Here is a 20,497-nt window from a genome sequence, read left to right as displayed (position 1 = left end):
CGATGTGAGTTAAATCAGACCTCAATACAGATATCTGAACTCTTTCAACTCACAATGTAAGATTTTTCGATGCAAATTCAAATTTAATTAGACTCCAATACAGATACCGAATATCGAGTCAGAAACAAAAAGAAAATTGAGTAAAGCATCTAGTATCCCTGAACCATGACCAAATTTGTTACGACACACTACAACTTCACAGGAGTTTTATTACCGCCCCGAACTAAATTTTAGCATATTTTTGTCAACCTTTTTAGCTGACGTGACACCTTTGACGTAATCCCATTTTATGTAATAAAGGTGTCACGGCAGCACAAAAGGATGACAAAAATATGGTAAAATTGAGTTTAGGGGTAATAGGATGCCTATGAAGTTGGAGCGTGTTCAAGGGGATATAGAATGCTTATTTCAAAAAGAAAAAGAGATAATGTTCTATTTCCACCTTAAACTATACACGAAAATGCTGAGACACACCTGAACTTTAAGAGGGTACTATTACCCCTCTGGACTAATTAAACCCGTATTTTTGACAATCTTAGTGTTTACGTGGCACATATGTGACACAACACACTGAAGGTTCCACGTAGGCACACGTGTGTGCCACGTTGACACTAAATTTGTCAAAAATACGATTTTAATTAGTCCAGGGGTAATAGGACCCTCCTAAAGTTCGGGTTTGTCTTAGCCTTTTCGCGTATAGTTCAATATGAAAATAGAGCATTTTCCCCGAGAAAAAAGACCTTTTTGAAAAAAAAAAAAAAAAAAAAAAAAAGAGATTTCCATCAAATAATTGACTAAGACAACACATCTTGATCCAATCTTGTGCCATATCATGCTGCTATCTTTACTCATCAATATTGTTATTATTACTTATACTCAAAGTTTATTCATCAAATAAGCAATGCAAATAATATTAAAAACAATACAAAAACATATATAGTTTGCCAATATTTTCATTTCCCTAGCTAGCTTGGTGATTAATTTCAACTTTTCAAGGTACTTTTCTTTTATCATTTTCATGTTTTTTCTAATACAAATTTCATGAGTTTAAGTTATATACATCGACAGTATAAATAACGACGGACTTTTCTTTATCAATTTCATGTTGTTGCAATGCAAATTCAGCTATATACATTGATAGTATAAATAAGGTGTGTTACATACTTTTATAACGTTATCAATATTTTTATAATGATGGAATTCATTTTCCGTGGAAAATCATTTTCTAGTGTTTGGTTAGTAGTTCAGATGTCATAAGAAAAAGAGAAAATGCTCAGTTTCCACCCTGAATTATATACAAAATTGTTGAGACTCACCCGAACTTTAGGAGAGTCCTATTACCCGGACTAATTAAAATATATTTTTGACAACCTTAGTGCCTATGTGGCACATTCGTGTACCAGCACACTGAGGTGCACACTGAACGTTCACGTATGTGCCACATAGGCAGTAAGGTTGTCAAAAATACGACTTTAATTTGTCCAGGGGCAATAGGACCCCCTTTAAATTGGAGTGTGTCTCAGCATTTTCGCGTATAGTTCAAGGTGGAAATAGAACATTTTCTCTTAGAAAAATAACATCCGCCCTTCATGCAGGCATGTCATTTCACTTTTTTTGTTTTATCTTCTGTTGTTAGTCATTTCAATATCCAGAGGTATGTTACTCGGACTCTTCAAAAATATGTACGTATCAAATACTTCAAAAATAGTGCATTTTCGGAGAATCTGATACGGGTGCAACAACGTTTTTAAAGAGTTCGAGCAACATAGCTCAGAGAGAAGTATAATTCAGGTGATGAGTACAGAGTAGTTTGAGGAATCAAGTGATTGTATATAACTTAAGTGACACAGTAAACGCTTTTCTACTCTTTAGTTAACTGAGTTATGTATCAGATTGATCCGTTTATATGTTCGATAGGGCATGAGTTCTAGTATCACGAGCGTTTCCTCATAGGAACGTGCGCGAATTTGATCAAATATGCTTTGTTAGCAGACATAGATATATGTTCACCTAAGTGTATACTTCGTGGTTTTTTCCTTTAGTGTATAGTTTGCCTTCCAAATTTCCGGTTCTTATTATTATATATCGGTTCTTTCTGAGATGAAAATGTATATTCATGTATCAGACTAAAGCGACACAGTAAACGCTTTTCTGTTCTTTAGTTAACTGAGTTATGTATCAGTTTGATCCATTAACATGTTCGTTAGGTCATGAGTTCGAGTATCACGAGTGTTTTATTCATAAGAACGTGCGCGAATTTGATCAATTATGCTTTGTTAGCAGACATAGATATATGTTCACCTAAGCATATACTTCGTTTTTTTTCCTTCTTTAATGTATAGTTTGCCTTCCAAATTTCCGGTTCTTATTATTACTATATCGGTTCTTTCTGAGATGGAAATGTATATTCATGTATCAGACTAAAGCGACTCAGTAAACGTTTTTCTGTTCTTTAGTTAACTGATCTATGTATCAGACTCCAATATATGCTCAATAGGGCATGAGTTCTAGTATCATGAGTGTTTTATTCATAGGATCGTGCGCGAATTTGATCTAATATGCTTTGTTAGTAGACATAGATATATGTTCACCTAAGCGTATACTTCGTGTTTTTTTCCTTTAGTGTATAGTTCGCCCTCCAAATTTCTGGTTTTTATAGTTCGCCCTCCAAATTTCCGGTTTTTATTACTATATCGGTTCTTTCTGAAATGGAAACGAATATTCATTTATCAGACTTAAGTGACACAGTAAACACTTTTCTGTTGTTTAGTTAACTGAGTTATGTATCAGATTGATCCGTTAATATGCTCGATAAGGCATGAGTTCTAGTATCACGAGTGTTGTTTCCTCATAGGAACGTGCGCGAATTTGATCAAATATGCTTTGTTAGCAGACATAGATATATGTTCACCTAAGCGCATACTTCGTGTTTTTTATCCTTTAGTGTATAGTTTGCCTTCCAAATTTCCGGTTCTTATTACTATCTATCAGTTCTTTCTGAGATGGAAACGAGTATTCATCTCACGAATTCCTATATAACTTAAGCGACACAGTAAACACTTCTCTGTTCGTTAGTTAATATGCTCGATAGGGCATGAGTTCTAGTATCGTGAGTGTTTTATTCATAGGAACATCCACGAATCTGATCAATTATGTTTTGTTAGTAAACATAGATATATGTTCACCTAAGCATATACTCCGGTTTTTTTTCTCTTCTTTAGCGTAAGGTACCTCCCAAATTTCCGCGTCTAATACTACTTCTTCTTGGATGCAGTGATATCGCTAATTGGTGTCGTAGAAACATTGTTACTTAAGAGGAGTCAATGTTGCTTCATCTCTTGTTCTCGTTGTTTGCTTTCGTGACATTTATAGACAGCGGGAATGCTGGTGTAACGAGTTCATTTACTCGTGGTGAGTTTCCAACTGTCGATATTCCTCTTGACAATGAAGTCTTTGCAGTTCCTAAAGGTTACAATGCTCCACAGCAAGTAAGTTAATATACCTATATTCAGTTGATCTTTCGTAAAAAATTAAAGTATCTCTGAGGCAGTGTGTTTCTGTGGAATGTATTCGCGAACTTGAGATAATTCAATTCGAGTAGCAGGAGTTACATAGCTCAGAATTTACGATGAAACAGACAATTTTGATATGGGATTTGCCTATGGTAAGTGTTGCGGAAGATCGTGGTTTAACTAGCACACAATCACATAATCAAAACAAATAAAAAGCAAAATATAACGAGGTTCGGCCAAGCTTAGTCCTGAGGGCATACCAGATGCCCTTTCGAGTTCAACCACCAGTGGTTCGTTGGCTGTTACAACTGTGTACGTGATGATGAAATACTCCCTCCATTTCAATTTGTTTGTCCTGCTTTCCTTTTTAGTCCATTTCATAAAGAACGTCTCTTTCCTTTTTTGGATACTCGTTAATTTCAACTTTCCGCATGGCATGAGCGTTTTGGTACATTCTACGTATCTTTAAGATCACAAGAATCAAAAGTCTTTTTTTAAGAATCAAAAGTCTTTTTTACTTTCTTAAACTCAGTGGAAAGTCGCAACCGGACAAACAAATTGAAATGGAAGGAATACATTGTCATATCGATGACTATACTCATAATCTTCGAGTGCAATGTTCTGTTAAAAACTGCAGTTTGTTCGAGCTAAAGTACTAAATTGCTAACGACTTCATTCGTTCTACTATAGGTGCATATAACGCAGGGTGACTATGACGGAAAGGCTGTACTGATCTCGTGGGTCACGCCTGATAAACCGGGGACTAGTGAAGTACGTTATGGATTATCTGAGGGAAAATACGAGTTTACGGCTAAGGGATCATTCACAAACTACACATTTTACACCTACAAGTCTGGCTATATACACAAGTGCCTTCTCAATGGCCTTCAGGTAATCAAAATGCTTCGTTTTGTAGTTTTGGAAGATGAAAGAATCGCCATGTTTTGTAGTTTTGTATATATAGCAGATGAAGAACCCCTTGATGAAAATCCTGGCTCCGCCACTGATAGTATATACGGCCATTATAGTATTGTTCCGTTATGTGTCTGGAATGCTATCCTCAATTTTCTGTCTAGTTTGACAAGCTGTTTTTACCTCTGTTTTAGTACGACACAAAGTATTACTATGAAATCGGAGATGGTGATTCTGCGCGAAGCTTTTGGTTCGAAACTCCTCCAAAGGTTGATCCAGATGCTTCGTACAAATTTGGCATCATAGGTGAGTTTATGCGCGTCTAAAATCATATCTTATAGAGAAGTGAAAATGTAGACATCATGGTGGCGGGTTTCTTATTTAGTATTCATGCATCGTTCTTTCCAGGAGATCTCGGACAAACATATGATTCTCTTTCGACTCTTCAGCATTACATGAATAGCGGAGCTAAGACTGTCTTATTTGTGGGAGATCTATCTTACGCGGACAGATATAAGTATCATAATGTTGGAGTCCGTTGGGATTCATGGGGCCGCTTTGTTGAACCAAGTACAGCATATCAAACGTGGATTTGGAATACCGGAAATCATGAGATAGAATATATGCCGTATATGGTAAAGTCCTGCAAAAACAACTCAAGTTTCATATGTTTAACGAAGTGTTGTTTCCTGCTATATGCCGAATTATAGCAATGTTACGGAAAACTGAATGATTTTCTTATCGTGCACAGGATGAAGTAACTATGTTCAAGTCGTATCTGTACAGATATCCAACGCCGTATCAAGCTTCAAAGAGTACTAGCCCGCTTTGGTATTCCATTAGGAGGGCATCTGCTCACATAATCGTGCTATCGGCCTATTCTCCTTTTGGTAATTTATTCAGTCCCCTTTCACTGCCTTGCCGATGTGAGACGTAAATAAAAGCATATTCTCTCTAACAATTTAACATTTTAGATAAGACGGTCACACACTTCAAAATGATATCAGAGCCGACCACTAAAAAGGGTCGTCTGGTGCACTAAAGCTCCCGCTATGCTCAGGGTCGGGGAAAGCACACGTTCACAATGATCTATTGTACGCAGTCTTACTTTGCATTTCTACCAGAAGCTGTTTCCAAGGCTTGAACCCGTAACATCCTAGTCACATGACAACAACTTTACCAATTATGACCACTAATTATTAAAATGAATTTCCACATGTTTGGTCTACGAGGGAAAAAAGAATTAGACCTGCACGTAAGGGAGCGTGTAGAGGATATAATCAAGCAAATAAAAGTGTGCTCTATCTAACAGCGTAAGCTTGTACATGAGACGGTCACACAACACTTCTTCAACAATACCGATTTTATGATTTTCGCCTAGTTCTAACCTCTTCAAGTCTCAAATAAAGTGATCTTCTTGATTTTCTTAAACGCGAAACAACAACCTTAAGGCCCTTGTTTCGAAGTTTATAGACACGTCGAGAAGGTACTTAATCTCTATGTCTCTTATGATGCAGTAAAATACACACCGCAATGGAAGTGGCTGCGAGAGGAATTTAAAAATGTCGACAGAAAGAAAACTCCATGGCTTATAGTCCTTATGCATGTTCCTATCTACAACAGCAATGTAGCTCATTTCATGGAGGGAGAAAGTTTGCGATCTGTCTTCGAAGCATGGTTTGTCGAACACAAAGTTGATGTGGTCTTTGCTGGCCATGTCCACGCCTATGAACGATCAGTAAGTCACTTCATTTCATCGTACTGGTTTTCTACTCATATGAACGATCTATATGTGATACTCCTTTTGTTTCAATCTGTTTGTCTGGCTTCGACTTGGCACAGAGTTTAAGAAAGTAAAGAAGACTTTTGAATCTCGTGGTCTTAATCAAAATACCTGTGCCATGTGGAAAGTTAGAATTGAAGAGTTTCCAAAAAAGGAAAGAGACATTCTTTTTGAAACGGAATCAAAAGGAAAGTAAGACAAACAAACTGAAACGGAGGGAATATATATTTATTTGAACTATGAGCTACCGGAGTTGACGATATGCCTTCATTTCCTTCTTCTAAAGTTGACATTGATAAAAAAATTCTTTTTCTTTTCCAGTATCGCGTATCAAATATACGCTTTAACATCTCGAGTGGTGATCCATATCCAGTACCGGATAAATCAGCGCCTGTTTACATAACTGTTGGTGATGGAGGAAATCAAGAAGGTCTTGCTGTAAGGTAAGTTGCATCTTATAGCAGAACATTGTTAATCAGTGACATTACAAAGCGCTCGTTAGATTGATAAACGAGGTTCATCCCGAGTACATGAATTTGCTCTATCCATAAAAAAAGGGCAGCCCAATGCACTAAAGCTCCCGCTATGCATAGGGTCCGGGGAAGGGGACCGCAAGGGTCTATTGTGTGCTGCTTTACTCGATCCATGTATTATGAAATTAACGAAAGAGTGCATGACGGTTTTATAAATATGTATTCGGGAAATAGGATACTTGGAGCAACGATAAAGTTGTCTAGCCGTGGAATCAACCATTGATCCTTGCATTAGAGTAAACCACCAACGTGATGAAACACTTACCCGGACCCTGCATGAACGCGGGATGCTTTGTGCTCCGGACTGCCCTTTTTTACGCTAGGATATCATATTCATTTGTTTATCTCTGCAGATTTAGAGATCCTCAACCAGATTATTCTGCTTTCCGCGAAGCTAGTTATGGTCATTCTACTCTAGAGATTCAGAACAGAACGCACGCACTCTACCATTGGAACAGAAATGACGATGGAAAGAAAGTTAAAATCGACTCCTTCGTGTTACACAATCTGTACTGGTAAGTATGATCTTCCTACCTTTGCAGAATATATTTCATCTGTTTCACATTGACCTATGATGCTCAATTTGTTCGCGTGGAAAATCTGAGTCGACTCTACCTTTTACCAAGTAATCGCAGATGGATGAAACTCGTAACTGTTGAAATATGTTTTGTCTATACGTCTTTCTACTTGATCAATCAGCCTATTCTAGTTCGCCTTGATCTAAATCGCAATGTGGATTTAACTTGCATACACCGACAATACAGTATACTAACTTGTCGTAGTAGTAGAACTTTCTTGTTTTGAACAACTGCGTATACATCGTCCTTGTACTAGATCAATCAGCCTGTTCTAATTCATCGCGAATCTAAGCTATGCAAGAACTAATCCCACTTATTATGGACGAACATCAGTACTTATCATTTAGGCGAATTCTTTTGCACTGTCGGTATATAGAAGTTAAACTCATACTATCTTATGATCGTGCAGGGGTAGCCGGAGAAAGTTGAACAAAAATCGTCTCCGTTCAGTCATTTTGAACAAGGCTTCAACTGCACAACAGTGACAATATATTTCTGCAGCTAATTTTCTATCAAATATTGGTCCTTGGAATAAAAGTTTGTGTTGTTTACTGCAAATTTCAGTTCCTGAAGAATTATTTTCTTTGAAAATTCACAATGCAAATACTTCACCGACGGTTGTGGTAGAGCGGTAAGTACTCCATCCTTAATCAGAAGTCTCAAGTTTGAGTTTGAAGCCCGGATATGAAATTGCCTCTTGTAGATAGTGTTTTAGCCCCTAAAGTGAAACATCCTTAATCAGAAGTCTCGAGTTTGAGGCCTGGATACTGGTAGGTAGTGTTTTAGCCCCTAAAGTGGAGCATCCTTAATCAGAAGTCTCGAGTTTGAAGCCCGGATATGAAATTGCCTCTGGTAGGTAGTGTTTTAGCCCCTAAAGTGAAACATCCTAAATCAGAATCTCGAATTTGAGGCCCGAATATGAAATCGCCTTTGGTAGGTGGTGTTTAGCCCTAAAGTAAAGCATCCTTAATCAGAAATCTCGAGTTTGAGGCCCAAATATGAAATCGCCTTTGGTAGGTGGTGTTTAGCACTAAAGTGAAGCATCGTTAATCAAATGTCTTGAGTTTGAGGCCCAAATATGAAATTGTCTTTGGTAGGTGGTGTTTTAGCCCCTAAAGTGAAACATCCTTAATCAGAAATCTCGGATTTGAGGCCCGAATATGAAGTTGCCTTTGGTAGGCATTTTAGCCCCTAAAGTGAATCTACCCAACGTTAATCCTAATTCGTCGACCCCAAAGCAAGTTTTTAGAAGACACAATCAAGTAAATAAAAGCTTTTAAATGAGATGGTCACATACTTCGACGTGATATCACAATCAAGTAAATAAAAGTTTTTAAATGAGATGGTCACGTCGAAAAAGCTTTTAAATGAGATGGTCACATACTTCGACGTGATATCACAATCAAGTAAATAAAAGTTTTTAAATGAGATGGTCACATACTTCGACGTGATATCACATGTAAAGGCCATGTGCTCGAGTCGTACGCAACGCCACTTACTATCAAAACAAGAGTTTTCACGTGCTTACCCCATGAAAAAAGAATCAAGCTCACACGTAAAGGGCCACATCGAAAATATAATCAAGTAAATAAAAGTACGCTTGCTCTTCAACACAATCAAAACTGTCGTATTGCCAAAGATAAAAAGTGAGTTGTTAGTAGTACATAGTAATAACTTCAACATGAAAAATTACTCCATTTTTATTCTGTTCTAAAACGGCAGCTCTGTGCACTAAAGCTCCCGCTATGCATGGGGTCCGAGGAAATGTCGGACCCCAAAAGACTATTGTACACAGCCTTATCCAGTATTTCTGCAAGAGACTATTTCCACGGCTTTTAATACATCATGTACAGAAAATACTTGACTATACGCTGTCGTTCCCTGTACAAATCTAACAAGAATTTAGAACTGAAGTTTGATGTTCATCATTGGTGGTCTCTGTATATCGGCTGCGGGTTCCATTTGAGATGCAAGTTCAGTTTCCCCGACTTAGCCTCAGCTAACTCGTATGTGTCTTTGTATTCGCCTTCCATTAGAACTCTCGTTAACGTCAGTATGCATTTTCCCATGAAATCCTGTGAAACAAAGTTGGAAGAATTGGAAATGAATCAATATATAGTAGTCATGTAATAAGATATGACAGAGGTACTGTCCAACTAAGTTGTTCCGACTCTCCAAAAATGTTGCCGCACCCGTGTCAGATCCTTAAAAAATACACTACTTTTGGAGGATCCAACACACACCCGCCAACATTTTTGAAGAGTCCGAGCAACATAAAAAGGGCAGCCCGGTACACTAAAGCTACCGCTATGCGCGGTGTCCTAGGAAGGAACCCACCACAAGGGTGTATTGTACGCAGCCTTACCACCGAGCAACATAGCTCTCCAATATTTTATTTACTCGCACCTACGGAGGTTCAATGAGCGAGTTAGGCTAAATTTGAGCGGGTGAAAATGAGATGCCGGCCCAAAGATTACTTGACTGAGCTGGACAGGATGGGGATGAGCTAAACAATGGGCCATAGCCCAAAAAACTCGTACCAAGTTCTATTGTATGCGTCGGTTCTGGGGAACGGCAGATCACAAGGGTCTATTGTACACAGCTTAACCTACATTTGTGGTGTTAGATATGACATAACATTTGCATGGCTATTAGAATGGACTAATAGGGAGAAAAACTTGAACTAGGGGAGTAACTACTTATCAGACGATCCATCAGAACAACAAACGAAAAAAAGAACTAAATAGAAACGTGAACGTTACCAATTCAAAATTTTAGAAAAGCGCCAACGAGATGAGTTACTTCAGCCAAAGAAAACATCACATCGACAAATGTTGATGTCCAGAAAGATACTAAAGATGTTCAACAAGTGCTTAACAATACATTGTGCAAGGACAAGGGGAAACACTCATACCTTTCCAAATGTGTCGTGATCCCAGACTTCCAGCATTAGCATATCATGTAATCCGTCCTCGACAACAAAGTCAAAAGTCTGATTCCATATCGGATTTAGACTTTCATTTACAACCTAAGGGAAACAGATAATAAGCGTTATATATTTTTTCGGTAAGTGATAATCAGTACTATATATAGTTACGAATGAAGAGTGTCGAGGGAAGTTACTCTAAACAAGGATGATTAACATTAGATGATTTCAGATGTTACGACATGGCCAGTGAAAATTCATATAGCCAACCCTAACATACTTTGAATGAGGTATAGTTGTTGTCAGTAACATTCGACAATCTATCAAGTTATGAACGATGATACTACAGGCAAATTACTCTAAAGAAAAGGGCAGCCCGGTGCACTAAAACTACCGCTATGTGCGGTGTCCGGGGAAGGGCCCCACCACAAGGGTGTTTGTACGCAGCTTTACCTTGCATTTCTGCCAGAGGCTGTTTCCAAGGCTTGAACCCGTGACTAAATACGAACTTTGTGGTTCCAAAGACTAAATATTAGTGGCGGATCCAGGATTTGAACCTTATTGGTTCTAGTTCGGGTTTCTATTTTTTCAGTAAGTTGTTCGGGTTCGAGATTCCAACACAATTCAGTTGATTTACTGGGGTTGAAATCAATTGCTTATACTTATCTAGGTATAATACAAAGTCCGAGCCAAAGCTACTTAGATATGATATCCAAAAATGAAGATCACGGCATACTGATTCTTCCGTACTTACCAACAATGAAGGAAATTATTTAGTGAATTTACTGAGAAGTTGAAAATTAAATAATACAAAGAAAGGATACCCTTGTTTTGTTCCTGATTTGAGCCTTCTTCATGATCAGCACGACGTAGGGGTCAGCTTTCCCCGTTATATCAGCAGGGGGCAGGTCATCAGCAGATATCACGGTAACAGAAAGTACCCCTCGAACTATTACCTCTCTTCTTTTCCTATTTTCAATTCCGTTTGAACTAGCTTCTTTTCCTTCTGCCCCGTTTTTAAGAACTCTCTCTAATGAAGTCATCGACTCATTCTTAGCAAAAGGGTTACTGAGCCCATTGGTCATGCCATTCGGGCAGTACAATAGCTCCAAGTGCACCTAACCAAAGATAACAAGAACAGTTAACACATCGAGCACACAGATATTCTATGTGTTTGCTCACAATATCAAGAGAAATAAATGATCGAGTTTCGATGCAGATTCATAAGGGAAAGGAAATCACTGCCTATGATCTTCCTACATTTATTTTGGTAACTCAGAAATCCCCGAGGGTCGGTGGCGAACAGTTTAATAGCAGGCTTTTATCCGCGGTACAGTTCGAACCCATAATGTACACCTGACCTACATATCACACGTTGCGCTCTCACCACTAGACCAAAGCCCTGCGGACCTAGGATTTTCCTACATAGACTATACAAATGGTTCATTGAAATATCCATCATGCATCAAATGGCTTAAAACATTACGTTACGCTGGATATATCCCTCGGCCCCCTTGTAATCTGTCCTGCCTAATATACGAGGTGGATCAAGATCATATCGCTAAGTATATTATGACTTATGAGCAGGGACAAACTCATACTGTCCACAAGACTATGCATGCCACTCATTCTAGACGGTAAAACGGAGGACTTTAATTTAATTATTGCTGAAAAAACACTAGCTTTCCAACATTTTGATTTTGTGCTACTTTGCACTGGGTTTGTTGTCGTTGTATATTTCTACTACTATAGTATGTATCTAAACATGGCCATGGAAAGTAAAAGATCGTCGGAATCATCACCTGGCCCCTATTTTTCTGGTCTCTCTGAATTTCCAAATCTTTCACCAACTTCAACCAGATATCCTTCACTTTACCAGGCTCAAGCTCACTCAAACGGATATGGGCGCATCCAATTAGTTCAGCTGACTGAAGTCCTTCATCGTCATAGATTTTTACCACCAAGTGTTGTGTTAATGGATCTTCAACTACGAACTCAAAGTGCTCATTCCAGATTGGATTCAAATCGTTGTTCTGAAAGGAAGATTGTTTACTTTAATCTTAACTTGATTGAACGAATTAAAGAAACTTTTCCAGGGAAACAGATGAATAACTTACAATTATTTTGCTCTTCTTCATTCTGTCTCGTATAGGTCGTACATATAACTTAGCAAAAGGATCAGATTTTCCGATGATATCTTTATTTGTCAACTCCTTTGCTTGAACAAGTTTCACCTCCAATACTCCGGTAGGCTTCAGTTCAAGGTCACTGGTAAACAAAGAAAATAGAATGTCAACAAAGATTAAGCAGTTACCAATCAAAATCCAAATGTTCGATGAAAACATGAGATGACTATGAAATTGCATGAGATAACATTCTAACGTTCCTAGTTCAATGCAAAATGCTAAGTTACTCGGACTCTTCAAAAAAGTCTATGGGTGTGTATTGGGTCCTCCAAAAATAGTGTATTTTTGAAGGATCCGACACAGGTGCGGCAACATTTTTGGAGAGTCCGAGCAACTTAGGCAAAATGGATGGAAGTCCAACAAAAGTCTAGGGGACTACTATCCAAAATATAATCCAAATTCTGGCTTTGGATATCTTATATCTGAGAAGATACTTCCGAGGTTCAACGAGAAGTTAAATGTGTTCGAGATTGGACCAGGATCGGGGCAGCCCAAAGATAAACTGGGTCAGTGAAACCAAGATGGTTCAAAGAATCCATTGATAATATCGATACCTATAATCCCCGGGTAAAATGGGAATAACTTTCCGAACCGGCCACGTGATAGAGTCTTCAATAGCGTCCCGGATAGTTCCCTGGAGAAATAAATTCATTTTAGTACACCTAGAATGTAGTAAATCATAACAACCATCTGTTAAGCGTTCCATTTTTCCGATTGCATGAAAAAGTTTGATGGTTCATGCAAACGATGCAAGTGCATGACAACATAGAATATATACCAAAGAAACATGAGTAATATTTTTATCACGTTTACAGGTCATGAATCAAGCTCCCGAATTTCCTCAACAAGGATGAAAACAAACACTACAAACACCCTATTCTTGTAGTTATAACACTAAGCCGCTACTTAATTTTCAATTCTTTCTGTTCCTTCCGTACTCTTTTGAAAAAGAATAAGGCTTGGCTACGCAAGGCAAATATCCATGGCATCTTTTGGCCTTCGTTACATCTCAAATTTATCAAAAACAATTACATCCACATCAAACTTCCTTGGTAGTTGCGGAAGGATAACAAAACTAAGAAACAGATTACAAGTGGTAAAGTTCGCACAAACCTCAATCGCATCAGAAAGGCCGGGAATTGCTGTCATGTCGCCACCGATTACTTTAAGTGTAAAATCCAGCTTTTTCTGCAAACAAAGATATCTATTTCACTTCCCTTTAGAGTTCAGGTGTGAAATATGCATGTGAGCGGCCTGCCTTGAATATCAACGTTCAAATTAAACTAGACATGTGATTAAATCCTTCAATTGTCGACCGAGTTAATACTCAATTGATCACTCAAAATCTAGTTTTAATTCAAAACAAAAGCAATAGCTCTGATTTTAATTCTGGAATTATGTAAATAACATGCTTAATTTTCGTTTAAGTATCACCACGATGCTTAAGTTGATTCATGTGCGTGCATGTATGTGCACAAAGTGATAACAGGCAAATGAAAGACGAAAGAAAAATTGAGGTTTATACAACACCTTCTGCCTTAGAGAATAACATACAGCTCCGAAGCAAGGAAATTCATTGACAAGTGGCCTGAAGATGAGCCTGAAAATACCAGTAAACCCGATGTTTTTCACCTAAATGAGAAGCGAAAAATAATCACAAAGTTAAAATCAGATTCATAAAAGTTGGAACATAGCACAATGCAAATATTTCAGGAACGAAAGAAGAAACTTTCACAGATAAATTAGGACAACGTTAGAATGGACAAGTTAAAACAAGATGTCGGGAAAAGGAACGGGATCGGGGGAACAAGTAGATCATTCCAAGAAACTATTCAATGCAAAATACAAGCGTATGGGAACGTTTACCACAATAGTTGAGAAGACTCTTTAGTTCCCGACACCGGTGTATAGGAACAATGACAAAGCACACATTTGACGTTACAGAAATGCCCCTAACATGATGCTTGTGGACAAATCAAAAAGAAAACAAACTACATCTAGATAATACCTTAGTTGCTTCTGTAGTTATAATGAATTGAGTTGGCACATTATAAAACGGCAGAAAACGATGGTCGACATCGAACCAAAGGATCAAGCTGTCATGAAGTTACTTGATATTTTTGGGAAAAAAAAAAAACTTTCTACAAAGTGAAAATGAAGCAAAACAGTAAGATGTATATATTACTAGCTTCTTCATTTCTTCGCTGAAGGCCTTGGAGTAACTGGTAAAAGTTGCTGCCATGTGACCAGGAGGTCACGAGTTCAAGCCTTGGAAACAGCCTCTGGCAGAAATGCAAGGTAAGGTTGCGTACAATACACCCTTGTGGTGGGGCCCTTCCCCGGACCCCGCACATAGCGGGAGCTTTAGTGCACCAGGCTGCCCTTTTTTTTCGTCATTTCTTCACTCTTAAGCGTGCAAATCTTTTAGATTACTATTAAGGACGTATCGCAGGGAATATAATGACATTAGCTTCTCATTTTGTGGCCAGCCCAAGAAAAACACATAAGCACGAGCATGTCCATGCAAATCACATGGGATAACTTGCAAGTACAAGGCACGAATACAGACTAGTTAAGCTGAAACAGTTATTTGTTCCCCCCTACAACAAGCTCTTATAGAAAGCATAATTCGATAAGCACAAGCTCTTTCAGAAACAATAAACGCAGGCTTGAGGACATCAAGTAATGCCAGCGCATCCTTCAATTGGAGTATTCACACAGATAACAGCAAACTTTGCATCTCGGCAGAAATTAGGACCATATCATGGGAAGCAATTAAAGTACGTGGCACAGCTCTAAGGTGAAACTACGTTGCGAGGACTCTTCAAAAATGTTGACGAGTGCATGTCGGATACTCCAAAACTAGTGGAATTTTGGAGAATCCAACACAGGTACGGCAACATTTTTGGAGAGTCTGAGTAACACAGACCAGAAATAATTACCTGCACTGGTAATGCTACACCAAGATAAGTCTTGATGTCGAGTATTATGCTTGGGTTTCCATCCCATTGCATCTCTAATTCCATCGTAATGCCCTCACTTCCATCTTCAATAATAGAAATCCCTGCAACGGAACATAAATATGAAATCAAGCATTCATGTGATTCATCTACACAAGCAGTTTCTTTTACTAAGGATAAACTGACACCAGAGGCCAGGTCACTGCCGTAGCTCTATCAGTTTTTGATGTCCTTTAAAACCCTGGCTGTCTCAAATTATGTCATGACGAGTAGGATAAATTTTTCAAAACAACCACATCACTGGCATGACGATTAAGGATAAATTTTTAATAATATTAGAGTTGGGAGATGTGATAGTGATCTCCTTATATGGACTTTGGAAATTTTCTCCTAATGAGCTAGCTTTTGGGTTGAGTTACATCCAAGGTCCATATCTTACATGTATCCGAGCAAGACTCATCCCGGTTCATTGCTTCACCCGATAATGGACCCCATATTATGTTGTCCATGCTCTAGTTAAGGTCTGGGCTTGCAGTGAGTGTTCAATATCTGACGACTGATATTGGCGGGTGTGTGGTCCTTTGGTCACCTTATATGGTATTGGGTAACACTCATCTATTGGGCTAGCTTTTGGAGTTGAGTTAAGCCCAACGTCTATTTATTCATCGTATAACAATAAGTGATTACTTGACCATACATACATATACACACACAAACAGATAAAACCAAAACACAGGAACAAATTGAGACACCGGAGGCATGTTACGCCAGCCATCATCTAACCTGTGAATTGTGGAGCAACTGTACCAAGAGTGAACTTAGAGAATTTCAACGACGCCAAAATCACAGGCCTATATTGTTCCAAAATTGGCTCCACATTTGCCTTTACTAGTTCCGATGCTGCCTGAATTCCCATATACCAACACCGACTCAATTAGCAACAAAGAATTCCCAAGAACCAGAAATTAGAAAAGAAAAGGGGAAAAACGGAAATCGCAGAATCGCAATAGAGTGGAAAACCAAACTATGTATAGACATTGAATCTAACCTCATCCACATACGGCCAGATCTTTTCGAGATGAGAGTTAAGCCACGTCAACTGTAAGAACAAAATTGAAAAATTTAAAAGGTCATGTCTTTTCTTCTCAACAAACTAAATCTCAACATGTACGCTAGATAGACGTTACACAAAGTTCATAAAGGACAGTCTTGTAACCAAAGACCGTAATTTGAACCAAAATACACTAATTTAATCTCAATGATCTTATGGTCACTATGTGTCCCAAAAAACTGAAAAAGGACATTAGTGTTGTGTTTATAATATCACAAAAATACTTTCCGAAACTGTATAAACAGTCTTTTCAGACTATGTTGCCCAGACTCTTCAAAAATGTTGACGGGTGCATGAAAGATACTCCAAAAGTAGTGCTTTTATGGAGAATCTGATGATACAACATTTTCCAAGAGTAGAAGCAACATAGTTTTCAGAAGTGCGACAAAGCAAAAAGAAATGTTGTCTAGAACCCACAACAACAACCGCATACAAAGTGTGATCCCACAAAGTGGGGTCAAGGGAGGATAGAGTAGAGTGTACGCAGACCATACCCCTACCTCAAAGGAGAGAGGATGTTTTCGGTAGACCCTTGGCACAAGAAAAAACAACAGATAGTAAGGGAAGTATAAGAATCAACCAAATAGTAACAAAAACAACCGATAATAAAAGACAGTAAAGAGCGACTAGTACACTATAGCTACCGCTGTGCGTGGGGGCCGGAGAAGGGATGGGCCACAAGGGTCTATCGTACACAGCCTTACCCTGCATTTCTGCAAGAGGTTGTTTCCACGACTTGAACTTCTGACCTCCTGGTCACATGGCAGTAACTTTACCCATTACTAGTCAAAGTACAGAAACAACACATAGTACTAGAAAATCGAAGCACAAAAAACTACAAGAGTAATACTACGACTACTAGTAGGCTAGAACCCATAAACAAAAATTCTGACTCCATCTCTGTGTCCTGCCAAAGAGTAATACTACTACGAGTAGTCTAGAAGCCATAAACTAAAAATTCTGACTCTGTCTCTGCGTTCTGTCAAAGTCTACTACTACTAGTCTAGAACCCAAAACCAAAAATTCTGGCTGCGCTTCTGTGTCCTGCCAAACACATCCTAAAGACAAGTTAAAGGACTTCTTCTAAAAAAACATTTTTGTATTACATAGTGGGTAGAGGGTAAGGGAAGGGAGAATGGATGAAGGGAGGAATCGAACCCTCACGAACATCGTGAAAATGCAGTTAGCCAATCAACTGAGCTACTAAGATCCAATAAGTCAAAGGACAAGAAACTACAAGAGTAATACTACGACTACTAGTGATCTACAATCCATAAACTAAAAATTCTAACTCCACCTCCACATCCTAAAGAAAAGTTAAAGACTTCACCTTTTTCTACAACAACAACAACAACATACTCAATGTATTCCCCCAAAGCGAGGTCTACGGAAGGTAAAGTGTACGCAGTTCATACCACTACCTCAAATAAAGTAGAGAGGCTATTTCCGATAGACCCCCCGCCTCAAGACAAATAACAGTATAACAAAAAAGACTTCACCTTTTGCTACAAGAACAACAACATATCTAGTGTATTCCGACAAAGTGGGGCCTACGGAAGGTAAAGTATACGCAGTCCATACCACTACCTCAAATGAAGTAAAGAGGCTATTTCCGATACACCCCCAACTCAACACAAATAACAGTATAACAAAAAAAGACTTCACCTTTTGCTGATTTGAAAAAACAACCCAGGAAGGATAGTGTTCTGGTGTAAATATCTTTCTTGAATCATCCACTGTCATTCTTGCAAATGCAGCAATTCCACTAGCCTTCACAATTCAACAAAAAAAAAAACACATCAACACAACAAGAAAAATGAAAAATAACTAAGAATCCAAAAACTGAACTTAAAAAAAGACAATAGACTTAAGTTGACTTACAAGATTAGTTCTTTGTTTGGATCTAGCATTTTCAGATTTCACAAAAGCAACTATTATAGCAAGTCCAAATACTATTCCAATTACAACACCTATAACAAATGACATTTTTTCCACTACTTGTTGAATCCAATAACTACAAAATGTTGAAAAAATCTAAAAAGGTGAGATTTTGAATATGTTTTTAGAGTTTTTTTTCCAAAAAGGTGAATTCTTGAAAAGAAAAAAAAAGGAAAAAAAGTTGTATCTTGTCTTGAAATTCAATTAAAGTGAAAATTGTTGAAATAATTACTTAAAAATGGGATTTTTAGTCTGTTTTTGTTTTGGGATTTTTCTTGTGGTGGGGGTTCTTCCAACAAGTGAATTCTTGAAAAAATATAAAATATAAAAAAAAAAAAAAAAAAAAATATCTTGATTATAAAAAAAAATAAAGTTGAAAAATGTATTGAAAGGTGAAGACTTTTCAACAGGTGAATTATTGGAAAAAGGAAAAACAGATATTTTCACCGTTTTGATTTGTTTGTCTAATTTTTATTTGACACGAAATTGAAAAAAGTAAGAAATTCTTTTTTTTCAGAATCTTGCTATATTCGTAAAATATTCTATAATATTGTGGTTTTAAATATATCACTTTGAATATTGAAATTAAAAAGTTGACGGACAAAAATGGGGATGCTCTCTTTGTTTCAATATGTTTTGTCTCAATTTAACTTTGCATGAAATTTAAAAAAGTAAAAAAGATTTTTCAATCTTGTTCATAAAGTAAAGAACAAAATATCGTTTAATCTTGTCATTTTAAACATAAATTGTCAAAAAAGAAAATACTTTTTTTGTTTGGAAAACAAATCAAAAAGAACAAAGAGATTGAAACAGAAGGAATTTTTTTAAAATAACCTGAAAAGAAATATAAAATAAACAAATTAAAACAAAAAAAGTAAATATTTTTAGAGCTACTCCCTTTATCCATCTTTACTATATATATATTATTAAAGATTAAATTTATTGTTTACTATATTTGTAGTACTATATATATTAAATGAAGGAAGTATATATATATATATATATATATATATATATATATAAAGCGATATGATAAAATTTCTCATCTTATTTGTTATTTCTTAACATGTGTTTCAAGTCAATTGTGAACACGTAGAAGATGAACAGAGAAATAGAACTTTTACTTTGTTATTCAATTTAGAGGGGCATGGCCCGTGTCAGCACGGGCCCAACATTAAGATATTTATTTATCTTTTCAATCTTGATATATTTAAATAAAAAATTTTAATAAAAAGATTGCATATGTTTTCTAGGATTCATCAGGAATCTAGCATAAGTTCAACATATGTTATTTTAATATGTATTTAAAGAATTTAAGTTGTTAACTATTGTAATTTATAATATTTTTTATGTAATTTTTAAATTAATATACGTTACTTTTCTTGTCCAAATTTTTGTGGCATTGATAGTCAATTATATTTTAAATTAATTTAAGTTTTTAATTATTGTGATTTATAATAATTTTCTTCTATTCCAATTTTAGTGACACTAATATAATTTTAAAAGTCGACCAAATATTTTATATCTTTTAAATTTTTTAAGTTGTTAATTATTGTGATTTCTATTATTTTTCATGTAATTTTTTTTTAAATATATAACATATTAAATTATTTTTAGATATTCTAAGTTGTTAACTATTGTAATTTACAATACTTTTTATGTAATTTTTGAATAATATATGATACTCTCCTTGTCCAGAGTTTTGTGTCGACGATAGTCAATTATATTTTTATATGCTACTCTTAGTCCGTTTTTATTCGCTTTGGTGATGAATGTGCTGACGCGGAATATACAAGGCGAGGTGCCTTGGTGTATGCTTTTCGCGGATGATATAGTTCTGATTGATGAATCGCGATAAGGGGTTAATGATAAGCTAAAGATTTGGAGAGAGACCCTGGAGTCTAAAGATTTTCGGTTGAGTAGGACCAAGACGGAGTGCTTGGAGTGCAAGTTCAGTGACCAAAGGCAAGAGGAAGAGGTGGTAGTAAAGTTGGATTCTCAGGTGGTTTGCAAGAGGGATAGTTTTAAGTATCTCGGGTCTACGATTCAGGGGAATGA

The 20,497-nt window shown here is 37.0% G+C and overlaps 2 protein-coding genes across 4 annotated transcripts; one reads left to right on the top strand and one right to left on the bottom strand.

The window, feature by feature from the left end:
* The first annotated feature begins 826 nt into the window (after positions 1-826).
* Positions 827-7,998, top strand: LOC107840792 (bifunctional purple acid phosphatase 26). 3 transcript variants are annotated; one of them, XM_016684711.2, is made up of 10 exons: positions 827-996; positions 3,275-3,488; positions 4,203-4,403; positions 4,619-4,730; positions 4,833-5,059; positions 5,176-5,314; positions 5,942-6,162; positions 6,529-6,650; positions 7,094-7,255; positions 7,728-7,998. In XM_016684711.2, exons 2-10 carry the CDS (start codon positions 3,324-3,326, stop codon positions 7,801-7,803), a joined length of 1,425 nt encoding a protein of 474 aa, XP_016540197.2. In that variant the 5' UTR covers positions 827-996; positions 3,275-3,323; the 3' UTR covers positions 7,804-7,998. The 3 variants fall into 3 exon arrangements, with proteins under 3 accessions (XP_016540197.2, XP_047252637.1, XP_047252638.1); XM_047396681.1 differs by lacking the exon at positions 827-996 and adding an exon at positions 1,131-1,151; XM_047396682.1 differs by lacking the exons at positions 827-996; positions 3,275-3,488 and adding an exon at positions 3,532-3,664.
* A 926-nt stretch (positions 7,999-8,924) lies between these two features.
* LOC107840791 (synaptotagmin-5) lies at positions 8,925-18,820 on the bottom strand. The gene is made up of 13 exons (XM_016684710.2): positions 18,383-18,820; positions 18,167-18,271; positions 16,439-16,489; positions 16,174-16,294; positions 15,373-15,494; positions 13,961-14,062; positions 13,544-13,618; positions 12,985-13,064; positions 12,362-12,512; positions 12,047-12,277; positions 11,069-11,362; positions 10,233-10,346; positions 8,925-9,393 (listed from the first exon to the last, which is right to left on the bottom strand). The coding sequence occupies exons 1-13, from the start codon at positions 18,485-18,487 to the stop codon at positions 9,244-9,246; spliced, it is 1,701 nt and encodes a 566-aa protein (XP_016540196.2). The 5' UTR covers positions 18,488-18,820; the 3' UTR covers positions 8,925-9,243.
* Between the last annotated feature and the right edge of the window lie 1,677 nt (positions 18,821-20,497).

This window comes from Capsicum annuum, chromosome 9 (assembly GCF_002878395.1).
Source record: "Capsicum annuum cultivar UCD-10X-F1 chromosome 9, UCD10Xv1.1, whole genome shotgun sequence".
NCBI classification, from domain to species: Eukaryota; Viridiplantae; Streptophyta; class Magnoliopsida; order Solanales; family Solanaceae; genus Capsicum; species Capsicum annuum.
The sequence above is the reverse complement of the archived record's forward strand: the minus strand, read 5'-3'. Positions and strand labels throughout refer to the sequence as shown.

Coding starts and splice junctions, on each gene's coding strand:
- LOC107840792 (XM_016684711.2), top strand. CDS start 3,324: ATGTTGCTTCATCTCTTGTTCTCGTTGTTTGCTTTCGTGACATTTATA. Junction 3,489..4,202: donor GTTACAATGCTCCACAGCAA/GTAAGTTAATAT, acceptor GTTCTACTATAG/GTGCATATAACGCAGGGTGA. Junction 7,256..7,727: donor GTGTTACACAATCTGTACTG/GTAAGTATGATC, acceptor ATGATCGTGCAG/GGGTAGCCGGAGAAAGTTGA.
- LOC107840791 (XM_016684710.2), bottom strand. CDS start 18,487: ATGTCATTTGTTATAGGTGTTGTAATTGGAATAGTATTTGGACTTGCT. Junction 18,272..18,382: donor CCAAACAAAGAACTAATCTT/GTAAGTCAACTT, acceptor TGAATTGTGAAG/GCTAGTGGAATTGCTGCATT. Junction 16,490..18,166: donor TTTTTTCAAATCAGCAAAAG/GTGAAGTCTTTT, acceptor TTGTTCTTACAG/TTGACGTGGCTTAACTCTCA.